Here is a 21,842-nt window from a genome sequence, read left to right as displayed (position 1 = left end):
CACTGAGGTTTCCCTCTTACTCAGTAGGTATCTAGGCTTCTCATACCTGGCACTTTAAAAATTAAGAGCTGATGATTTAAAACCAGAAAAATCTGTGTTCAAGTCCCAAGAGCTTAATGTTTTGTGTCTATGGTCACACATCCTTAGATTCTTCACCTGTTAAGTATGATGTTATAAGTAAAGATACCTACTTCACATGGCCATTTTTTAGGCTCCAACAGATTGATTCTTTAAATAATCTCAACCAGTCATATAATGGCAGCTCTAATGGGGAAAATTCATAGTATATTTCAAAGTCTAATGTAAACTTCTGAATTTAATCCACTTTTGATTGCCAGTGAAACCAAGATCATGAATTCATTTCTTTTATAGTGATTGACTTCATAAAAAAAAAATCTCATTCCAAATTATCTATTAAGGCACAAGAACTAGTACAACATTGTAGCTGGCTTATTCTAAGCCACTAGTATTTTGGGGAGGACCTCAAAACATGTTCTTTTTGATGGTCAGTTAGTAGCATCTTCTTCATATAAGGAAAAGAGCAAAAATACCCATTTACTCAAGAAAAACTACAGAACTGAAATGGGTTTACAGTAGTATTAATATCTATTATACATGAGAAGGAGTTGGACCAGCTGGAAGTTCATCTGTCAACACCAAGGAATTGATAATAAGTTGATTCTGTTGTAGAGAGCCACTAAAACAATTTTAGAATATTCTGGTAGGATAGGGCTGTTAATACCACCATCCTTTTTGCCCCTAATATAAGCATTTTATACACAAGACTGCATTAGAAGAGAATAGTCTATTAACAAATATTTTAAATTTTTCTTTATTTCAGAACTGCCTTTATGTACAGACATCATAAAAAAATGCACATACACTGGAGATTTCCCAAGGAACTGGAGCTGGAAATAAAAGTTAAGGGTAACTAGAAGAACTAAAATTGTCCCCAATAAATTCTACGGATCACACTTCCTTAAATGTCCTTGATAACCTCTTCAAGTTCTTCCTTTGTGAACATGTGGAAATTCTGGCCAGGCTGCACTGTGGCTAGCTGCAAAGAAAACAGAGAAGGGTTAATAAACTGGGCTCGATTACCTGCTTTAGTCCTCGCATGGTCAGGAGCTGTTGGTGATGCAGCTGTTCATTAGGAACTAAGGGATCTGCTGTCCCAGGGATAGCCTTTCCAGCAGCAGGTCCCTAAAATAGCTCTCTGACTCCAAAATAAAAACTCTTATTGACCAAATTTTCTATTTTGAGGTTAACCAACCACATAATAGTTAACCGAATGCCTGGTGTCATTGCCACTTCCTGAGATTACTTCAACAAGGATCACAAAAGCAGCAGTAAATTGGGGTCAGAACGTTTTTCTGTTGAAGATGACTTTAGACAGGTTAGATTCTGAAATAGACAAGCATAGTCACACACTTGCAAGCTGAGCTTGTGCGTGACCCTGGGATACCTGGACACCCTGTGCCTCAATTTATATTAGGATAATGGAGATAATAATAAGAATAGCACCCAGCTCATACGATTGCTGCTGTTGTTCAGTTGCCAAGTCCTGTCTATGTGTCAATCCATGTAAAATGCTTAGAATAGTGCTTAAAACATTATAATAAGCACCACTTAACTATTATTGTTGGGTACTATTTTCTATAAAATTGTCTATATGCTAACTTAGTAAGAAAAAGGTTTGTTTTGTTTTTGAAAAGGACTGGCCATGAAAAGATCCCATTAACACTGATGGTAGGAAATCAGCTGTGACTCAAGGTATTTGTAAAATCCAGCAGTCAAGATTACAGCATATTTAAGCAATATAAGACTAGGGGCAGGAGATGGTTAGTTTCAAATTTAACCAAATCCCCAGGTTTCCCATCATCGCTACTGACAACACAGTCCCATGTTCTAGGGCAATACCAAGGAATAGGGGCAACTTCATTTTTGCCTTCAGCTTTTGTGTTTGAGATGTCATTTCCTTATATTTTATTTTTTAACTTTAAAATTAAACATAGTAGGGCATTTTTTGAGTAATATTCAATACTAGTATTTAGTAATAATTTCAAAACTGCCAAAATCAGCCCATCCAGTTCCATGATATGAACATGAAACTCTGCCTCAACTACAGGTAAAATTTAGAAAAAGACTACGACTGCACATCTCAAAACACCTGAAGATCTAGTCTAGGGACAAACTAAAAAAACCCTGCAGTCTCCACTAGATTCTCCTAAAAGATCTATCCAAGTACCTGAAATGTCAGAAGAGTCCCAAACACACTTGTAAAATACATGTCAAATAATTTATTGATGTCCATATAGACCATAAGTTCTATTTCAAGGAAATGAAAATATATAAACACTTCCCTTACGGACATGAGGACAGGGAGATACAAAGTCAATAAACCAGACGAAGAGTGAGGGGCTAGAGTTTTTTGTCAAGTCACCGATGGCGCACAAGCTAGTCCTCCTAAACCATTACAAGGGCTAAAAACCAGAAACTGGGTAATCCTGAATTAGAATAGTCACGTAAAACCAGGCTGCAAATCAATACTAATAGGACTTAAACCAAATACTGCTTTCGGAAAGGTACTCATCACTAGATGAGTAAAAATAACCCCTTGCACTTACATAATGATACATTTATTTACATAATGAATATGAAAGCTACTTTTCTATTCATCTCACTTTCAAAAAACCTCTGTGAGGTAGATAAGAGTTATTTTCTTTTAGTGATGTGATCAATAATTAACTGCTAAGCACCGGTGTACAAGTTATGGTTGTACAAGGCACTACAGATCCAAAGATAAAGTCTGTCACTAAGGGTTATAGAGGCCAAATGCTTTTAATGTCAGATAAGGGTTGTAACAGAGCCTGGCACACAGAGAAAGGGACAAAGGAGTAATCTAGAGAGTACAGGAAGGCTTCAAGGACAGCAATCTGAAGTAGCAGAGGGCAGGCTGAATATGCAAATACATAAAAGCATGAAACAAGATGTTGTATTTGCAAAACTGAAAGTAATTCTGAATGGCTAGAGCAGAGGTTGCATATGAGATGCGACAAAATGGAGAGATACTAGGAGTGAGAGCTCACAGAGACACAGTATATTAAAGTGGTTAAAAGTATACATCCCCAAATAAGGCCCCCAAAATGACAAGTTTAAGAAGTGTCAAAAATTTGAGGTGTCTGCTTCAGAAAAAGTCATATAGTAAGTCTTAAAAATGACCATGAAATCTGATAAGAGGAGTATGTTAGCAAGGGACAGTCTCGAAAATAATCAATGGCAGTGATTGAGGAATAAATGAGAGGTGAGGCAATTCAAACCTTGACCCCACCATTTACCAATGCTATTACTCTGGGCAAGGTCCTACCTTCTCAAAGACTCAGTTTCTTCCTCTGTAAAATGGAAATAGGAACACCTATCCCATAGGGCTACTGTGAGGATTTAAAGATAATTGCATGTAAAATTGTTTTTTTTTTCTTTGCTTGTGCATGCGTGCTCAGTCATGTCTGACTCTGCAATCCCATGGGCTGTAGCCCACCAGGCTCCTCTGTCCATGGGATTGTCGCAGCATGATAACGGAGTGGGTATCCATTTCCTCCTCCAGAGGGTCTCCCTGAGCCCAGCATGCAGATTCTCTGCCACCGAGCCACCAGGGAAGCCCTGGTACCAGCACACTTGCTACTGAAGCTTCCGATGTGCACTCAGTTGCATCCGATTCTCTGTGACCCCATGGACTGCAGCCTGCCAGGCTCCTCTATCCATGGAAACTTCCAGGCAAGCATACTGGAGTGGGTTGCCATTCCCTTCTCCAGGGGATCTTCCTGACCCAGGGATTGAACCTGGGTCTCTTGCATCTCCTGCATATAAGATTAGCAATTTTTAATTGCATGTAATGATAATTTCAGGTAAAATTAACCTAACAGGTTAAACATATGCCTTAAGAGGTGTGAATTATTGTGACAGGAAAAGAAGTTTGGAATTTATCTTGCAGACAATAAGAGTCACAATAAGACTTTTTTAGCAGCTGGCTGCCCATATGTGTGTGCTGTGCTCAGTCATGTCCAGCTCTTTTGTGACCCTATGGACTGTTAGCCCTCAGGCTCCATGAGATTTTTCAGGCAAGAACACTGGATTGAGTTGCCATTCTCTCCTCCAGGGTATCTTCCCAACCAAGCAATCGAACCAGTGTCTTCCGCATCTCCCACGTTGGCAGATGGATTCTTTACCACTAAGCCACCTGGGAAGCCCCCTAGAAAATACTTTTTTAAAGTGGAGAACAATCGAGGTTAGCTACGCAATTCAGAAAATCCACTTCGGTAACAGAATGAAGTAGCAGGGGAAATGGAATGAAAATGAGGAGGGCAAGACTAGAAGCAGGAAGACTAGTTAGGAAATCTCTGAGAATATACAAGGCAGCAGAAAAATGAGAGACTGAACAAGAGAAGGCCCTGGGAGAAGGGATGAAGAAGAGGCACTGATATGAGAGTTATTTAAGGAGGCAAAGGCACAGATCAGTGAAGACAAAGGGAGGCCAATGTCTTCAAGGTTTCGGCTGTGAATGACAGGTACACTAAAGGTGTCCAGGATTAGAAATATGAGAAGAGGAAATGGTTTTCAGGAAAAACGACAGGTTTTAGAAGTGTTGAAAATCTGAGGTGTCTGCTTCAGAAAAAGTCATATAGTAAGTCTTAAAAATGACCATGAAATCTGATAAGAGGAGTATGTTAGCAAGGGACAGTCTCGAAAATAACAGAAACCAATGGGAGTGATTGAGGAATAAATGAGAGGTAAGGCAGTGAGAACAATGAATACAGATGCATCGTCTAGCAATTAAAGGTTAAAAAAGACAATTAATAGCAATAAAATGTAACAGGCTCTTGAATCTCAAAATTATGAAGCTAAGTGAAAGCAGTGAGACACAAAAAGAATACACACTGTAGATCCACTTATAAGAAATTCTAGAAGATGCACAACAAACCTATAGTGACAAAAAGCAGATCAGTAACTAAAAAGGGGCATAAGGGAACTTTTGGGGATGACAGAGATGTTCTGTATCTTGATTGTGGTGGTAGACACAAGGGTAATTCATTTGTCAAAATTCACTGAACTGTAAACTTAAAATAGGTCCCCATTATAGCATGTACATTATAAACCTCAACAAAGTTGATCTTTCAAAAAGGATACTAAGTAGAGAGAGAGGCTGACAAATGTAAGTTTAATTTTTTAATTTTTCTAAAGAAAGATTCATTGGAAAAGACCCTGATGCTGGGAAAGATTGAGGGTAGGAGGAGAAGGGGTAACAGAGGATAAGATGGTTGGATAGCATCATCATCTCAATGAACATGAGTTTGAGCAAACTCTGGAGATAGTGATTTACAGGGAAGCCTGGCGTGCTGCAGTCCACGAAGAGTTAGACATGGCTTAATGACTCAGCAAGTTATAAACATAATTGAGAAACGGAGGACAAATACCTGTTCTAATAGGTTTGGTTGAAAATTGGTGATGGGAAGAGAAAGACAAAGGAATAACCAAGATAACGTTTTCAAGGGGATGTCAATCCAAATTTAAGCTGGGAGAACTTTTATAAATTATTATTAACTGCATTATGCCTTTCAGAATCAAGAATATCCCACTGAGCCTATAACTCAACAATAAAAAAACAAATAACCCACATTAAAAATGGGCAAAGGACTTGAACATTTCTGTAGAGAAAATAAGGGGCTTCCCAGGTGGCTCAGTGGTAAAGAATCCAAGCAAGCCAAATGCCCCCCAACCCCCACATCCCAACTCTTCTCAGATCATCCAACCTTTAGGCCAGCCCCTTGTCCTGGCATCGTTTTGCCCCTTTCCCTGCAGCCACAGAACCTGGCTCTACTGGTGACAGACTGATAACAATACTCTCAATTTTTCTGCCTATAACCCATCAATCCTCCTTCAGAGGTTTAATTCAAATATACATTTTCTCAGTCCACGAAGAGTACAGCTGAAAAGTATCCTGGTTAAGTGCTGACTAGTTTAATTACTGATTTGTGATTCCAGCCTCAGTTGGCCTTTAAGTTTTTCTGAATTAAAACATACGTACACACCATGCCTCCAAGGGTAACCACTATCCTGACTTTTTACAACAATTTGTGATTCCAGCCTTAGCTAGTATTTTAATGTGATTCAGCAATCCTTTTACTCATCCCTGTCTTCTCTCTTCCCTATTGAAAACACTTTTCCAAATATTTCCCGTTCTTCTTAATTTCACCGTTGCATTCACCCACCCTCAGAAGATGATCTAACAATCACCAGGGAAATATAATCCCTCTTTCCCAATTCATTTCCGAACTTACCTTTCCTTATCATTACTTCCTTTCTCCCTGTCTACTCTTAGGATGCTAAATTAGGGCTTTCCGAATCTAGTCCATGCCTCTCCAGTGTCATCTCTTATCATCTCCCCATCTTACACACATCTCACTTTCCAACAATAAGACAGAATCCTCAAGGTTCCCTGTGATGCCCAATGATGTTCTACATGTGCTACTTCCTCTTCCAGAATACCATTCTCTTCTCCCTTTTCCAAACATCACTTCTTCCAGTAGCCTTTCCTAATATCCCAGTGTAAGTTATATGTTCCTGTGTCAATCCATTCTTATTGCTATTACCGAAGTATCAACCCAAGCTGCAATTATCTGTATGTCCTCTATACCACACAGTATACTATTAACACTTAAATTGGAACTGGACTTTCTGTGTCTGTATCCTTGGCATCTACTGAAACATAGTACCTGGCATGTAATGGGTATTTATATAATGCTGAATCAATTCTACTTTCCAAAATGAACTCCTTCACTTGTACCATGTCTTCTCTCTTGAGAAATTTCCCATCACTAACTTCTGCTTTAAATTCTTTTAACATTTTTTCTATTCTCTTGCTTCTTTTCAGACTATAAAAGTATTTTCTAGTCTTTCCGTATCCTTAAAAAGACAAAAATCCTTTTCTTTAATGCTGCCTGCTGCTGCTGACATTAATGTCTTCTTGAGAAGGCAGCATATTCTTGTTTGGTCCACTCCATCGCTCCCTTTTCTTCTTTAACTCATCAAACTTTGGCTTCTGCCATTACTACTTTACTAGAATTGCTTACTCAATGGAAACCAATAATTTCTTAAGAACTGAGCATATAAAAATGTGACTGTCTTGACCTATTTAATCTTTAGCAGAGAGCTATGATATCTGAATAAAAATCAGTAAAACAGAAAAGTACCTCTATGTTAGTTGCATTCAGCTTCTCCTCCATTACTTGTTTGAGGATTATGAGTGAAGACTTGATGGCTTCTTTCAGTGTCATAGACTTGAAACAAAGAGGGTAAGAAGAGTAGCCATTAATCGTATATAACTCCTCTTTCCTACACAGATCCCCCTTGTAACCCCCTATCTTTCTGAAAAAATGATTCAGCAAATATTAATAAGTCAAACATCTTGTAAGTACAGTACATTACCTGTAAAATTCAAGTAAGTGGTATATTTGCCACTTACTTGTAGAGTATTTATTCAGAGGGAAAAAAAGTCTTATTTTGAACCAGAATAAAGTCCTCAACTTTAATACAGTAAGTGATCTTTGAAGGAGAAAGAGTTAAACTTCTCCAGTCCTTGTCTTTTAATTTAAAAGCAAGAAAATAATGGTGATATCCTATGAATAATTCCCAAATGATCTAGAAGGTAGCCCAATGGTTTAGAAAACCTGCTCTTTTCTTACCTCACTTTATACTTAATTTCCTGCACATGTAAAAGCAATGCTATGAAGGGTTGTTATAAGCAGACATCCCTGTATGAACCACCTGAATGACAAGTATAGCAGTCTTCAGCCACTACAATGAGTCACCCTCAAAACCAAATCTTCCATCCCACAAAGGTAAAAAGCCCACTTGCTTGAGGAGCCAGACTAGTCAATATAAAATGCTAAGTAAAGCTATGAAGATAAAGGACAAGCAAACTGTGGTATTATCTATACCATGGTGTATCACTCATCAATAAAAAGAAACTATTGAAATGTTCAAGAACATGAACATATCTCAAAAACAGTATGTTGAACAAAACGCAGACAAAAAATACAAAGTGTATGGCTGTATTTATAAAAAGGCCAGACAAAACTAATCTACAAATGTGGCTGAAAGGGAGGGAGAGACTGACTGGAAAGGAGGCAAGCATTTTGGGATGGTATGATGAAAATGTTCTATATTTTAAGTGGTGATTACCAGTGTATATCCAATCATCAAAATTCATAGAACTGAACTCTTAGGCCTGTACATTTTATTGTATGTAAATTCTACCCTGATTTTCAAAATAATAATAAAGGCATGGGAATGCTTAATTACCTTGTGGTAAACTTCTTGCAAGGAGCTCTGGGCACCCTCTGAAGCAGAGCCAATTGCTCGAGCATCACACTGTACAAAGGTTCCAGATGGGTCCATGTGAAACCTGCAAAACCACCAGAAAGAAGAGGAATAAAATGCTTAAGAAATGGTGATATTTTCCATTACGAACGTCTCTCTAAAAAATATAAATGCTTGGCCCTGCAGCCAGGAAATACCAAGGCATACATCCAAAAGACATCCCATGGCTGGAGAAATCAGATCTTTAAAAAAGTGTTTAAGAAAACAAAAAATAATTTCCTCTGGGATTTAGAGAATTACATATAAATATACTCTATACATACAGTATATATAAATATGACACTTATGTATGACTATCCAAATACCATATGAGGATAAGGATCAAATAAATATTCGAAAGCAAGGCTCTAAAACATATTTTGACTATAGTAACAAAGTTACTTCTCCTTTCTTTCCAGAAGTAGCACTGGTTCCAATAGGGGTGCTCTTCATAAAATCCCCAAATTTGTCTTTGTATAAGTAGACCAGAATCACTCAACTTTATAGAATTAGAAGCCCTTCATTTTTACAACTCTATAATAATATTTCTCAGTTGATAAACAACCAATCCCATCCCAAATTATAAAAAGTCTCCCGAAAAGGAATCAGGAGGAAAATGGCAAAACGATACTTACAGCTGGGGTCCTTTTTCATCAACTCCTCCAAATAACAGGGCTACTCCAAAGGGACGGGACTAGAACCACAAATCAGAAGATATTAAGGTGAACAGCAGAGAAGTAAGAGGGCAAGAAGAGCAGGGAAAGACATGCTCGAGGACAGACATCCTATGTCCCACAGGACAGCAAGACAGCTTGGTGGCAATCACCACACTCACCATGGCACCTGGGTCTGCGTCTTCTTCTCCAAACTGGAGCGCCAGATTCGACACAGCCTGAGTCACACTCTCCACAGTCATGGTCTCATTGTAGGTGAACCAATGGTTCTAAAAGAAGAGCAATGCATGGTTTACCTTTCACAAGATGGGCGTTAAAAGTAGCCTACCATCTAACTACACACATCCCTTTGAACTGTGGTTAAAAACTGAAGGCTCAAGCTCGGGTGTGTTTTCCTTAACACTAAACTCAAATGTTTGGGACTGCATGAGAGGAAGAGGAATAGCTCTGGAAATAAAGTTATACCAAAAGGACTCTGGGCAATGATGGCTAGAGGATCGCTCCCTTGAAAAACAGCTAACCTCTCAAAGAACCAAATTTAGTCTCTTTACAAAGTGAAAGTTAATAGCTGAGTGCCACTTTCCCTCAAAGATTCTATTTTATTATTCTGCTGGAGTTTAAACTGAATGACTTATTCTTACATAAGTACTGACAGCAAACTTGCAAATAAGCACAAGGAATTTTTACCAATCAGGTTTTTTTTTTTTTTTTTTTCCTGACCAGTCTACTCGGCAGGTAGCAAGAGCTCAGTTAAAAAAAAAAAATCAGTATTCCTAAGCAGCATTTACCACTTGGTACATATCATTACTCACCACAGGAGAGCTGTCACTGCAAGCCCAGCAGCAAAGGGCAGGTGGGGCAAAACTCCTTTAGCTACCTCTACCTCCTGCTATGGTGCTCCCCCAGAAAGTCAATCAGGGAACAGAAGGCAGTGCAATGCCTACTTTACATAAGGCAAATCAAGAAAAAGCAAGAGACTGTCAGCACTATTTACCAGGGCTTCCTTAGAGCCACAATGGTTGGATGGCTAGACTCCAGGCCTCAGAAAGTTACAACCAGCGGTTCTGCTCAAAATCACTCCAAGAGCGACATCAGATATTAACACAGATAACTGCAGTACAGCCCAGGCAGTTGTATCATCACTAAACAAGGAACCCAAGCATCATGGTGAAAAGGAGAGTTGATGCTGATTTTACCTGTGTCTCCACTCTGGCTTTATCAATTAAAGTCTTAGCATCAGCAATTAGCCCACTCATGGCACAACCTGCAATGTAAAAGCAACAGTGACCCAGTAAGCCAAATCCTTGTAAAACTCTTTCACCCACTCAGGAAATAACTGAAATTTTGGAGTGAAACCATGGCAGCCAACCAGCAATCCCATAAGCACTATACCCACAAGATTAAATGAGCAAGTATCTGCACTGAACACAAGTATAATTATATCACCAACAAAAACCATCCACAGTGACACAGAAGTGCAGCTATTAAGAGAGGAGACAGAGAAGGACAGGTAATCAAACATGAATTGTCATATTTACATACTCAAACATTCCTTTAGCACTCTTTGTAGCCCATGCAAGCACTAATACTCCAACAGGAAAAATAAGGGGAAAAAAAATTTAAAATAACTATCTCACTATGAGCTACAGTGGAACACCCTAAAGTAAAATAAAAAATCTCACATCCTGGCCAAACACCAACTAGTTATAGTAGAGATGTCCCAGGAAGCCAAGATTATGGCTATTACTTAACATGTCATGACTCAAATCCAAATTTCGAGCCTAGGTCTCACTCCCACAGTTCAGACCTATAAAGCCAAATGACTCCCTTAATATATCTGCATGGAGAGACCACAGATTCAACTCATTTCCCTTCTTGACTCCATCTTCTTCCCTGGCCCTCATAACCAATCAAAAATCCCAAATTCTATCGATCACTGTCTGATTAGCCGGTCTGGTATTAATCCTTACCTCACCGATGTCCAGCCACTTCCTTGGCTAAAGCCCTCCTCATCTCTGTATTTAGATTCTGACCTGGTCTCCCTGCCTTCAGTTTCAGTCCCGTTCACTCTACCTTCAACACTACTGTCAGAATGTTTTTTCTAAAATCCTAATCTGATCATATCATCTCAATGCATACAATCTTTGATGTCAATGCAAAAGGATCAAGTTTAAGCTCTTTTGTATGGTAAAAAGGACTTTTACTCTTTGATCCTAGACTCATTTCTTACCAGGTTATACCTCCCATTCATCCCAAATTGCCAGTGCCAGGGTATTTTATATTTTACACCATCACAGGTTTGCTCTTTTCTATACCCTCTTATCACAAAGCTCTCCCCTGCTACACCCAGACACTTACTCGCTTGGTAAACACCTCCTTATCCTTCAGAATTCAGCTCTGCTCAAGTATCACCTTTATGGAATTATGTTCTGAAAGCCTCACTACCACAGGCCCCAGGAAAAACTAAGTATTTCCCCAGTTATACTCCTATTGAGCATATGCCACAGTCTTTCTTAATATCTGCTGCTGCTGCTGCTAAGTCGCTTCAGTCTTGTCCGACTCTGTGCCACCCCAGAGACGGCAGCCCACCAGGCTCCCCTGTCCCTGGGATTCTCCAGGCAAGAACACTGGAGTGGGTTGCCATTTCCTTCTCCAATGCATGAAAGTGAAAAGTGAAAGTCAAGACGCTCAGTCATGTCCAAATCTTAGCAACCCCATGGACTGCAGCCTACCAGGCTCCTCCGTCCATGGAATTTTCCAGGTAAGAGTACTAGAGTGGGGTGCCATTGCTTTCTACATCACTTAATTGCATTGACTTATTTACATATTTATCTCTGTGATTAAACTGCATGCTCCTAGAACACAAAGGACTATGTCTATTTCTCTTTTCTGTGTCCCGGGTGTTTAGCACAAAGTCTGGCACACAGTAGATTGTCAGTTTGTTGAATGAAGTGACCCTGACCTACCTCCAAAAGGTAGATGAGATGGCTTGAGATAGACTCAATGTTCTAATCCTTAAAGACTAAATCTCAGTTTCTGTATCTATGAAAGAGATAGTGTCAAGCTTCCTTTGTTACCATGGCATTTGGTTCTGATGTCTTCAAGCAATTAATTATTTTATCAATGTTTCCTTAATTAGATGGATAGGTTAAGAAAATGTGGGCAGTCAACTAAAATGCCATGCTATAAAGAAGTAGAACTACTCCTTATGTTACAGTGATGCCAGAAGCTACAGGAGGGGAATTTATCAGAGACCTAAAAGGGGAGGAAGGGAAGGCAGGGGGAGATAGAATACAATGATAAATCTGAAAACAGAGGAAGAGTAGCGATCTGAGTCAAAGTCTATTATCGTTATACTCTCTGCACCTTAGTCACTCTGAAGATCTTTAAGAATTTCTCTTTTCTCAGTGGACACCCCTAGCTTCCCACACGATAATTCTGCTCCAGGTGGCCTCCTAATGTTATACATCCATGAAGACCCAGCCATCATAGGGAACTCGCCTATGATTCAACTTTTACATACTTCAATAACCATCACATTTGCCAAGTCTAAATTTGAGGGAGAAAGGAACTTCTGGGAGTAGGTGAATCCTACAACTGCTTCCTACTACCAATATTATGCATAATGGCCTGGAAAGCAACAGCTAACAAGGGAATAAGATGTTCACCTAATGAACCTCCCTTGGAACATCAAGGAAGACTGATGAACTCAGCAAGATCCTACGGAACAATCTTCCCCTACTTCTTACCTATGTGAGCATCAATCTCTACAATTTTCTCAATGCTGCTGGGCTCCATGAGTGGAGAGGTAATTCTCTTCTCCACAGCTAGGCATACACCCTCTGATGTCTGGATCCCGATGGCTGTGGAACCAAGCTAAAGAAAAACAGGTTATGTTATCATGGAGAAGTCAAAGAATAGTCTCACCTACTCACCAGAAATCTCTCTGTATATCTTCACAGGATTGAAGCTTCAATCAGCCATATCTAGTACACAGAGAGAACAGGAGTCCCCTAATAAATAATGTACTATTCCTGTCAGTGACAAGACCATTGATTTACAGAATTCTGTGCTTGTAAAGGGGAAGTTTTATTATAAGGTACTCAAAATGTCTGGAAAACAATCAACTCTAGTGCCAAGTTTTTGGAGACGAGCAGGTCTAAAGTCCTAAACGTAGTGGATGAGAAATAATACAACTGTAATGTTGCTTTCGGACTTGGTATCTTTTCACCTCTGCTACCTTGAATTATCCCAAAAGGTGATATCCCTCATATGTATGTGACCTCCAGAAAAAAAATTTTACTTAAAAAATTTTTTTAAAAAAGGAAAGAAAGAAAAAGAAACACCACCAACAACATAAAAATCTCTCTCAAGGTCACTAGCAGTCTACAATATAGCTTGACTTCACCCCTCCAGCTGCACAACACCATCCTAGTCACCCACCCTTCATCTCACATCTGCAAAATGGGGGTAATAATATCTATCCATCAAGAAGGGTAAACACACTAATACATAAAATACTTAAAATGGCAACTTGCACATAATAAACGAGCAACAGATGTTAGCTGTTTTATGTGCCAAGATGACTTCAACAGCCTCCTACTTAGTCTCCCCATCTTTAATCTCTCTCCCAATGCATTGTTCATGGATAGCCTAACTGATACAATAATATGCTATTTTCATTATACTTCTTCTGTGAAGAACCAACGTCTCCCTATACTGCCTACACATAAAATCCAAGCAAGCTTCCAGAGTTCTCAAAACCTAATCATACTTGTCTCTTCCAACTTTATTAAGCATTATCCTCTAACCAGATCCCCCTGTTGCAGCCAAATCCATTTTCTCATGCCATGTCACCCCCTGCATCTGCACCTCTGCCATGCTGTCACCCCTGGAATATACTCTTCCCTTTTCCAATCCAAATCCCACCCCATCATTCATAACGTCTCCCAGGACTATATGTGCTCACTTCTCTAAATAATCATTTTTTTCACTTAGTTCTACAAAGCAATGACTGTCAGTGTGAGCATCAGATTCCTGGAGTCTGTTATCGCAAAGTATTTGAACGAATTTCATGAATCATTGTGCACAATATGCTTTCAACATATACGCAGACTGAATGTCCATAGCTCATACATATCTGTATTATTTTTCAAATGTACAAAGTTATGACCTTATTTTTGGTTGTTGTTGAGTCACTAAGTTGTGTCTGACTTTTTGTGACCCCATGGATGCATGCCAGGCTCCATGGGGCTGTCCAGGCAAGAATACTGGAGTGGGTTGCCATTACATTATTTAGAAGTGTTACTAAATAAATGTATATACCTGCTTTTCATTGTATATTTTATTAATTCACAGTACATGTATAACTGCAGGAAATGAACTGCCAAAGAATTTTATGTAACAAATGAATGCTCTTACTTTTGAGTAAAGGTGTAAACTGAATATGTACATTAGCTCCACTCCTTCTCCAAGCCTGAGGATAGGAGATTAAAGGGCTTAAGCATGGGTAGGATAAATATATTAGGACAAAGAGAGAGGCAAAGCCACAGAAACAACAAAATTTTCAAGAAAGAAGGTGGGGAAGTGATAATTTACTTAGCAGACACAAGAAACCCAAATCCTCAGCTAAGTAAAAAAAGTACAAAAGCAACCTGATTTATATCACAGGACCACCCCACTACTGGTGCTCAAAAAGGGAATGATGGCAAAAGGACCTCTGGGAATACAAGTGGAACAGCTAAAAATTACAAGATTAGTTCAGTGTGTCAGAAACAGATTTCTAGATCCCTTACTCCACACTGTAAAGCTAGAGTATACCCCCTACTCCCACTCTTGCAGACGACTCTGGAAAGCATAAAATGAGGGTGTGTCTGTGTGTCTACATTGAAGGACACCAAGCACATTCAAAGGTAGGAGTACTACTGTCAAAACAAGGGGATTAAGTAAAAATTGACAAGCTTAATGTTACAAATCCCAGCCTTCTTCCCCTATACTGCTCTCGGAAGTGAGTAGCCAAAAATACCCTTCAGGCATGATATGAGAAAAGGCAGTTTTCTCTACAGCAGGAGTTTTCAAATTTTCTGATCCAAATCTACATTAAGAAATACATTCTACATCAGGGACCAAAATGTACAAATAGATACAAAGAAACAAATATAATAGAAACAAAGTTTCATGAAAATAAGAAAAGAAATCACCAACACTATGGGCAAGGCATCCTGAAATCCATTGCTCCATTCCACTTAAAAAGAGAGATGCTCCTACTACCTGCTAAATTGACCCAATGCCCACTAATTCAAGATCTGCAGTTCAAAAAAATGTATCTAAAGAATCTAGCTAGTTTAAGGGTAAAAAAAAAAAAATCTAAAGAAAAAAAAATTTTTTAATCCTTGAAGAATTAAAGGATTCTTAATTCTTTAATAAAGCAGACATGAGAAATCCAAATCCTAAGCTAAGCAAACAAAGTCCAGAAGCAACCTGATTTATATCATATCATTTTAAGGATAAAATGATAAAACAATGCAAGAGGGATTTAAAGGAAGATGACAACAGAAGATCCTAAATGTACAGCCATGCCACAGGCCCAGAGAATCAGTCAGGCTGGACCAGGTCAGAGGCTCAAAGATTTCTTAAGAATCTTTTAACGGGATACTTAATGTGTTTGGGTGTTTTGAAAGGATATACATAACTTGGAGAACTTGGGGATTGAATTATTGATATTTACATACCAAATCAGGCAAATTTTTAAAGAAGAATTATTAACTCTCAGGAAAACAATATTGTGAGGAAACAGAAAAACAGCTCAGGTAGCTGGTCCATCATTTTCTGCCCATTATCTATTACAATGCTTCCACCTTCACTTCTACACCTTCAACTAAGAATCTGCTTTGCCCTTTTCCAGACTGTCATACAACCATTTCCCCCAATATACACTTTTTAGAAAAGGTAATTTAGAGGGAAACACAACAGTTCTCTTCAAATATGTGGGCAATTGTCTTACGGAAGAGGTTTAAACATCCTGTATAGTTCAAGGGAAAAACTAGGGCCAACTGAAGAAAATTTCATGAAGCTAGACTCGATTCAATACAGGATAAATTTCTAAACCATTATGACCTATTTTCAAACAGAATGAGCTATCAGTGAGAAAATATTCTGTCACTAGAACTACAAAAACAGAACCTGTTTGGGGATGGAAAGGTGACTGAAACAGTGAAGAGCTGGACTAGATCAGTAATTCTCAACCCTTGCTAGACACTAGAATCAGCAAGGGAGTCCTTAAAATACAGATGCCTGGACCTCATTCTCCTCGACCTAACTTAGATTTAAATCAGAATTCAGACTATCCACTCCACAATCCAACAAAGAGAAGATCCCACATAACTAAATTTCAGTATACAGTTTACTTTCTAACTAATTTTTTGAAAACTGGTTTGAACTATTCAATTTTGTTGTTAGATTACAGAACACATCTCTTATTCAGTCCCCAAAATATCTAGTACAAATTGACAAATTTAACAAGAATACAGGCGATCAGTTAAATAATTTGTTCAAGGTGACAAAATATCTCGCAGGTGCTAACTCAGGAATTCTATACCCCTCTCTTTATAGTTAAGAACATTACAAACACAAACATGTCCTTCCAACCCTAAGAAAAAGCTACTTACATAACTGTGAAGCAGTAATTTGTTTAAAAAGCTTTCAAATAGTTGGGACTCAATCTGTTATAAAAAAAGTTTAATTGTGCCCAACACTGTAAATCAACTATACTTCAATTAAAATATTTTTATAGTTAACTGTGATTGATTAAAGGGAGATAAAGAACATTTTCTAAAGAAATTATTTAAATACATTTACTCCAAATGCTCTGCCAGCAAAGCATTAAACATGAAATTTCAAAAACTATCCCACTTGATACTACTTGATACTATACCTTGATAGCCTCAATGGCATATTCAACTTGAAATAATCTTCCTTCAGGAGAAAAAGTATTCACACCCCTATAATTTAAAGAAAAAAAAAGGTATTAAAATGTTCAGAGAAAAGAAAAAAAAACACACACACAAAAAAACCACATAGAGACATTAAACTCAAGTTCCCTGACATCTAGCTCAGATGTGCATATTGTCATTATTCTCTTTTAACCCCAACAATCTTCTATTTTTGGGGTACATTAACAGTTTTTCAAGAGAATGGAACCTATATACAGAACACTTCTGTCCCACTCCCAGAGTATCTTCAAACTGACCAAATAAGAGTAGGCAACTTTCTGCCTCAAGCCTGAATCAATTTGGAATCCCTTTGGTAAATTCATGCCCCCAAACTATCAGGTAATTCTTAAGAAAGTGCATTTATCCTTATCCTCTTTCCATTATGTGCATTTGACATTTCTTTTTAGTAGAAATCAGCCACAGGGACATTTCTCTGTTTATTCGTATGAATTAGTATTGTTATTGGAACAACAGACAGATCTGTGTGGTTCCTAAAACCTAACCTGATTAATTCACTCAGTATATTATCTAATTATATGCCAGAATGCTCTTCTCCCTTAAACAATTCCCAACCTTTCCTTGCTCCAGTCTGTTAGAAATTCCTTCGGTGAAGAGGCAGCATAGTATTAGCTATACAAGCTTTCAGCACGTGATGGACACTAAGAATATTTGAACAAATAAAAGCAAATAGTTGTGTTCCTTGGTTTATGGAATCTGGTATCAAAAACTTTCTTCCCTTAAAAGAAATGTGTGTGTGTGTGTAACTCCCAAACATAAAACAGATAACAAAGGCTGATGTTTACTGCATGTCTACTATATGCCTAGCACTGTTATAATCCTAGAAATGACAGCACACTTAATCCTCAATCTCATGAAGTAAACTAAAGCAGATACTATTTTAGAGAAGAGGAAATTGAGACACAAAGAGGTTGAGTAATTTGCCCAAAGTCACTCAGCATATATGAATCAGAGCTGGAATGAGAATTTAGGCAATCCGACTACAGAAACGAAGCTTCTAACTATCAGGACTCAAAGGAGAATCTCACCATTCCAGCCTCTCATTTTCCCCAGAGGTGCTTTCCTTAAGGTCATTTAAAAGGAAATTTATGACTCTAAAGAACAGTTTTTTAAAAATCACTGAGAGGGAAGTCAGGGCAGAAGATCTGGGATTAAATTCTAGTTGTGTCACCTACTAACTTTCCTACTCTCAAATGCAAAAAAACCCCCACCTATCCTGCTTCTGTCACAATACAATTGGTATTGAATGGCACAGATTATGAAAGTGAAAGTTTAGTCGCTCAGTCGTGTCCGACTCTTTGCGACCCCCTGGACTGTAGCCTACCAGGCTCCTCCGTCCACAGGATTTTCCAGGCAAGTGTACTGGAGTGGGGTGCCATTTCCTTCTCCAGAGGATCTTCCTGACCCAGGGATCGAATCTGGATCTCCCACATGGTAGGCAGACACTTTACGGTCTGAGCCACCAAATTACTCTGTGAATATAAATACAGTATTTTCACTCTAATTCAGGAACTTCATCCTGGTGAAGTATTCCCATATCTTCTCTAATATGGGCTCTGCTCTTGGCCCTCTTTTCAAACTTTCCCTGGGTTATTTCATCTATACTAAGCACTAACTACTTCCAAATCTCTATTGCCAGTTTGACCTCTTTCCTCATTAATCTGAATGTCTTCTGAGTGTTTCCACATGGATATCCCATTAATACCAAACACTTAACACTTTCCAATCTGATATGTCTTAAATACAGTCATCCTTTCGAAATCGGCTCCACCTGCTGCCATTCCTACTTCATTGTTTACTTTGAAACACCTCCCTGCTCCCAGTTTCCCAAGCGAGAAAGTTCTGAATGACCTGACTCAGTGCTTCCCTTCTCCCGTATTAGTGCCCAGTCTCTTCAGTCGTACTGGACTCTGCAACCCCACCAACTGGAGTCCAGCAGGCTCCTCTCTGTCTGTGGGATTTTCCAGGCAAGAATACTGGAGTGGGTTGCCATTTCCTCCTCCAGGGGATCTTCCCGACCAAAGGATGAACCTCCAGCTCCTGCATGGGCAGGCAGATTCTTTACCGCTGAGCCACCCGGGAAGCCCTTTCCCATATTAACCATATACCAAGTCATATTAATTTAAATCAGTTCCTCCCCCACAGTAACTCAACTCTCCCTTCCATTCTCAATGCCCTCATTACTTTTCACCTAACTATAACAGCCATCTAACTGGTATTGACTCTTTCCTCTAATTCAGTCAATTAATTTCTATAAATACAATTATGACTATGTAACTTAAAATGACAATTAATGGCACAAAATAAGACCCAAACCCCTCAACTTCAAATTAAAAGCCACCCAATACCTAGCACCAGTGTTTTTCTCTGAACTCCCCCTATTCCCATATGTGCATCATATGTGCCAGAAGCCTAGAATTTTCCCAAACATGAACTGTGCTTTCTCATGGCCCCTCCTCTGTTCATCTTATATTCTCTTCCTCAAAACTACTGACTCTTACTGTGCATATTTATTAAATTCTTACTCCTGAACTCAGTTTAAATATCAACTCCTTCTAAAGTTTTCCATAATCCCCTTATAATATCAAATGCAACCTCTGTCATTAAAACTCCCATAGTGTTGATTTCAGGTTCTCTAATGACATGAACACATTTCTGACTTATACTGTAGTTACTTTTGTAAACAGTGGTGTTTTGTGTTTTTTTGGCAATACCTCATAGCTTACAGGATCTGTTCCCCAACCAGGGATCCAACCTGCACCCTCAGCAGTGAAAGCCCAGAATTCTAACCACTGGACCACCAGAGAATTTTCCTGTTAAGTAGTTTTTAAAGGACAGTCTCCCATATGAGAACAAGGATCTTGATTTTTGTTCACTGCTGTATGATCAGCAACTAAAAACAGTGCCTTGTACACAGTAAGCATTTAAGTATATTAGCTAAGCAGACTATATTTTAGGCATTCTTACGAAGATACAATGAAGGAGGAAATGGCAACCCACTCCAGTATCCTTGTCTGGAGAATCCCCTGGACAGAAGAGCCTGGTGGGCTACAGTCCATGCGGTTGCAGAGTCAGACACGAGTAAAGCGACTCAGCACAAACGAAGGAAGACACAAAAATGAGTAACACAAAGCAGTTAATAAAGCTGTTAAGTAAATGATCACAAAAACCTTAACAAAGGTTTTCTGATAAGGACAATTTCCATCATACACACCCTTACTCAAAACTGTATCACACAAAGACGATTCTCTTCAATGTTTTAGAAAATACCGACCAACAAAGTCATTTTATAGGACAGTAGAAAAAAGTCAGTTTTAAAGCCTCACATACATCTTCTGAGTCAGTAAAAAGTTTTTTTTAGAAGTAGCAGTTCTAAGTGATAAAACTTTCAACAAGATCAACATATACTTGAGAAGAAATGCAGCTTCTCAAAGCCATCTAATAAAGAGAAAACATCTGCCTTTCCTGGCCTCAAAATTTTTAAGCAGCTTAATAGCTATGTGAATCATACCTGATCAAAACAGAAACTGAAAGTTAAAACGTCTACAGCATAAGTAGATACAACTTAATATTAACATTCCCAAGCTCTGAAAGTTTTTTTCTTTTAAATAGATACAACAATCTCACAGCTTTGATTTCAAAAACAGGTTTGGTTTTTGACACACTTAAAGCAACTTCCCTTAAACTTTTTAAAAAGTCAAAAAGGCTATTTGAATCAGCATGATGACAAAACTCTTGAGAATCACTTTAAATTCCAGTTCCCACAAAATCTGACTCCAGACACTGTGTCTTAGCAAAGCTGAGACTTCCTTCGCTCCTCTGCAGAAACTAAACATCCCAGGACGCCCTACTACAACTCAGTCAAAAGAATAGCAGCTTTATTCCCACAACTAAGAAACGGAAAACGAGGCTGTCCTCCTAGAAAGAAAAGGGAACTGAAATCATCAAACCCATTAAGTGATCCCTAATTGCTTTTTCTTCCAGGTAGCGCGTTTACATCTTTTAAAAGGCAGTCACACTCAGCACAAAAAGAAGGGGAGAGAGGGTGACTCCTGGCCTTCCCCGGGTTAAAGGTCAGAGTTCCGGCCCCCATCAGCCTTCTTTTCCAAAGCACAAAGCGGAGCTTCACGCTTCCGCACCGACTTGGGACCCAGCAGTGACTCAGCGGTAGGACAACTGAGGCCGATGGGCGCAAATCTAGCCTTGGAGAACACAGCGGACGCCTGGGGAAGGGAGGAAACCCCCTGGCTGGGCCAGAATTCGGGTTCGTGGGGTGCCCCGATGACACGGCAGAACCCAGGCCCAGACCGGGCCCCGAGTCCGCCCACCCGTTACCTGACCCCCTCCCCCTCCCCCCCAGCCATACAGACCTGTCGTACTCAGACCGGGTGAGAAACATGGTAAGGGCAGGAGAAAGCGGCAGTGGCTACTCCGGGATTCTTAGAGCCAACACGAGTCCACCTGCAACCAACTCACCCACACCGCCACACTGCCAGGGCCACTCTCCCAGCTGCGCGTGCGCCTCGCCACCCCTTCAGCCCGCCCTCCCGTACCTGTCTCTTATTGGTTGATCGGAGTTCCCGCCGAGGTGATTGGGCCAACGAGCTAACCCGCCGGGCCTCCGGTGGCCCAGGGTGGGCGGGACAAAGGTCGTTCTTCCGTTTTAAATCGCTAGTGGTTGCCAGGGGCGCTCGGAACTGAAGTCGTGTGGTCAGAGTTCACTTTTTTAGAGTTGTTGTGAACC

General features: G+C 39.4%; 1 protein-coding gene across 1 annotated transcript; it reads right to left on the bottom strand.

Annotated features, from left to right (window-relative positions):
* Positions 1-814: 814 nt before the first annotated feature.
* On the bottom strand, positions 815-21,639 carry PSMA5 (proteasome 20S subunit alpha 5). The gene is made up of 9 exons (XM_040232135.1): positions 21,469-21,639; positions 17,023-17,089; positions 12,839-12,965; positions 10,286-10,353; positions 9,251-9,358; positions 9,051-9,109; positions 8,359-8,461; positions 7,248-7,334; positions 815-1,057 (listed from the first exon to the last, which is right to left on the bottom strand). The coding sequence occupies exons 1-9, from the start codon at positions 21,495-21,497 to the stop codon at positions 980-982; spliced, it is 726 nt and encodes a 241-aa protein (XP_040088069.1). The 5' UTR covers positions 21,498-21,639; the 3' UTR covers positions 815-979.
* Positions 21,640-21,842: the final 203 nt, after the last annotated feature.

This window comes from Oryx dammah, unplaced genomic scaffold, assembly GCF_014754425.2.
Source record: "Oryx dammah isolate SB20612 unplaced genomic scaffold, SCBI_Odam_1.1 HiC_scaffold_28, whole genome shotgun sequence".
NCBI lineage: Eukaryota > Metazoa > Chordata > Mammalia > Artiodactyla > Bovidae > Oryx > Oryx dammah.
The sequence above is the reverse complement of the archived record's forward strand: the minus strand, read 5'-3'. Positions and strand labels throughout refer to the sequence as shown.

Bases quoted from the DNA above. Each gene is read 5' to 3' on its own strand.
- PSMA5 (XM_040232135.1), bottom strand. From the start codon at position 21,497: ATGTTTCTCACCCGGTCTGAGTACGACAG. The intron at 9,110-9,250 runs GTGAGTGTGGTG...TTGTGGTTCTAG, and splicing joins ACGCAGACCCAGGTGCCATG to TCCCGTCCCTTTGGAGTAGC. The intron at 7,335-8,358 runs GTAATTAAGCAT...CTTTGTTTCAAG, and splicing joins TGCAAGAAGTTTACCACAAG to TCTATGACACTGAAAGAAGC.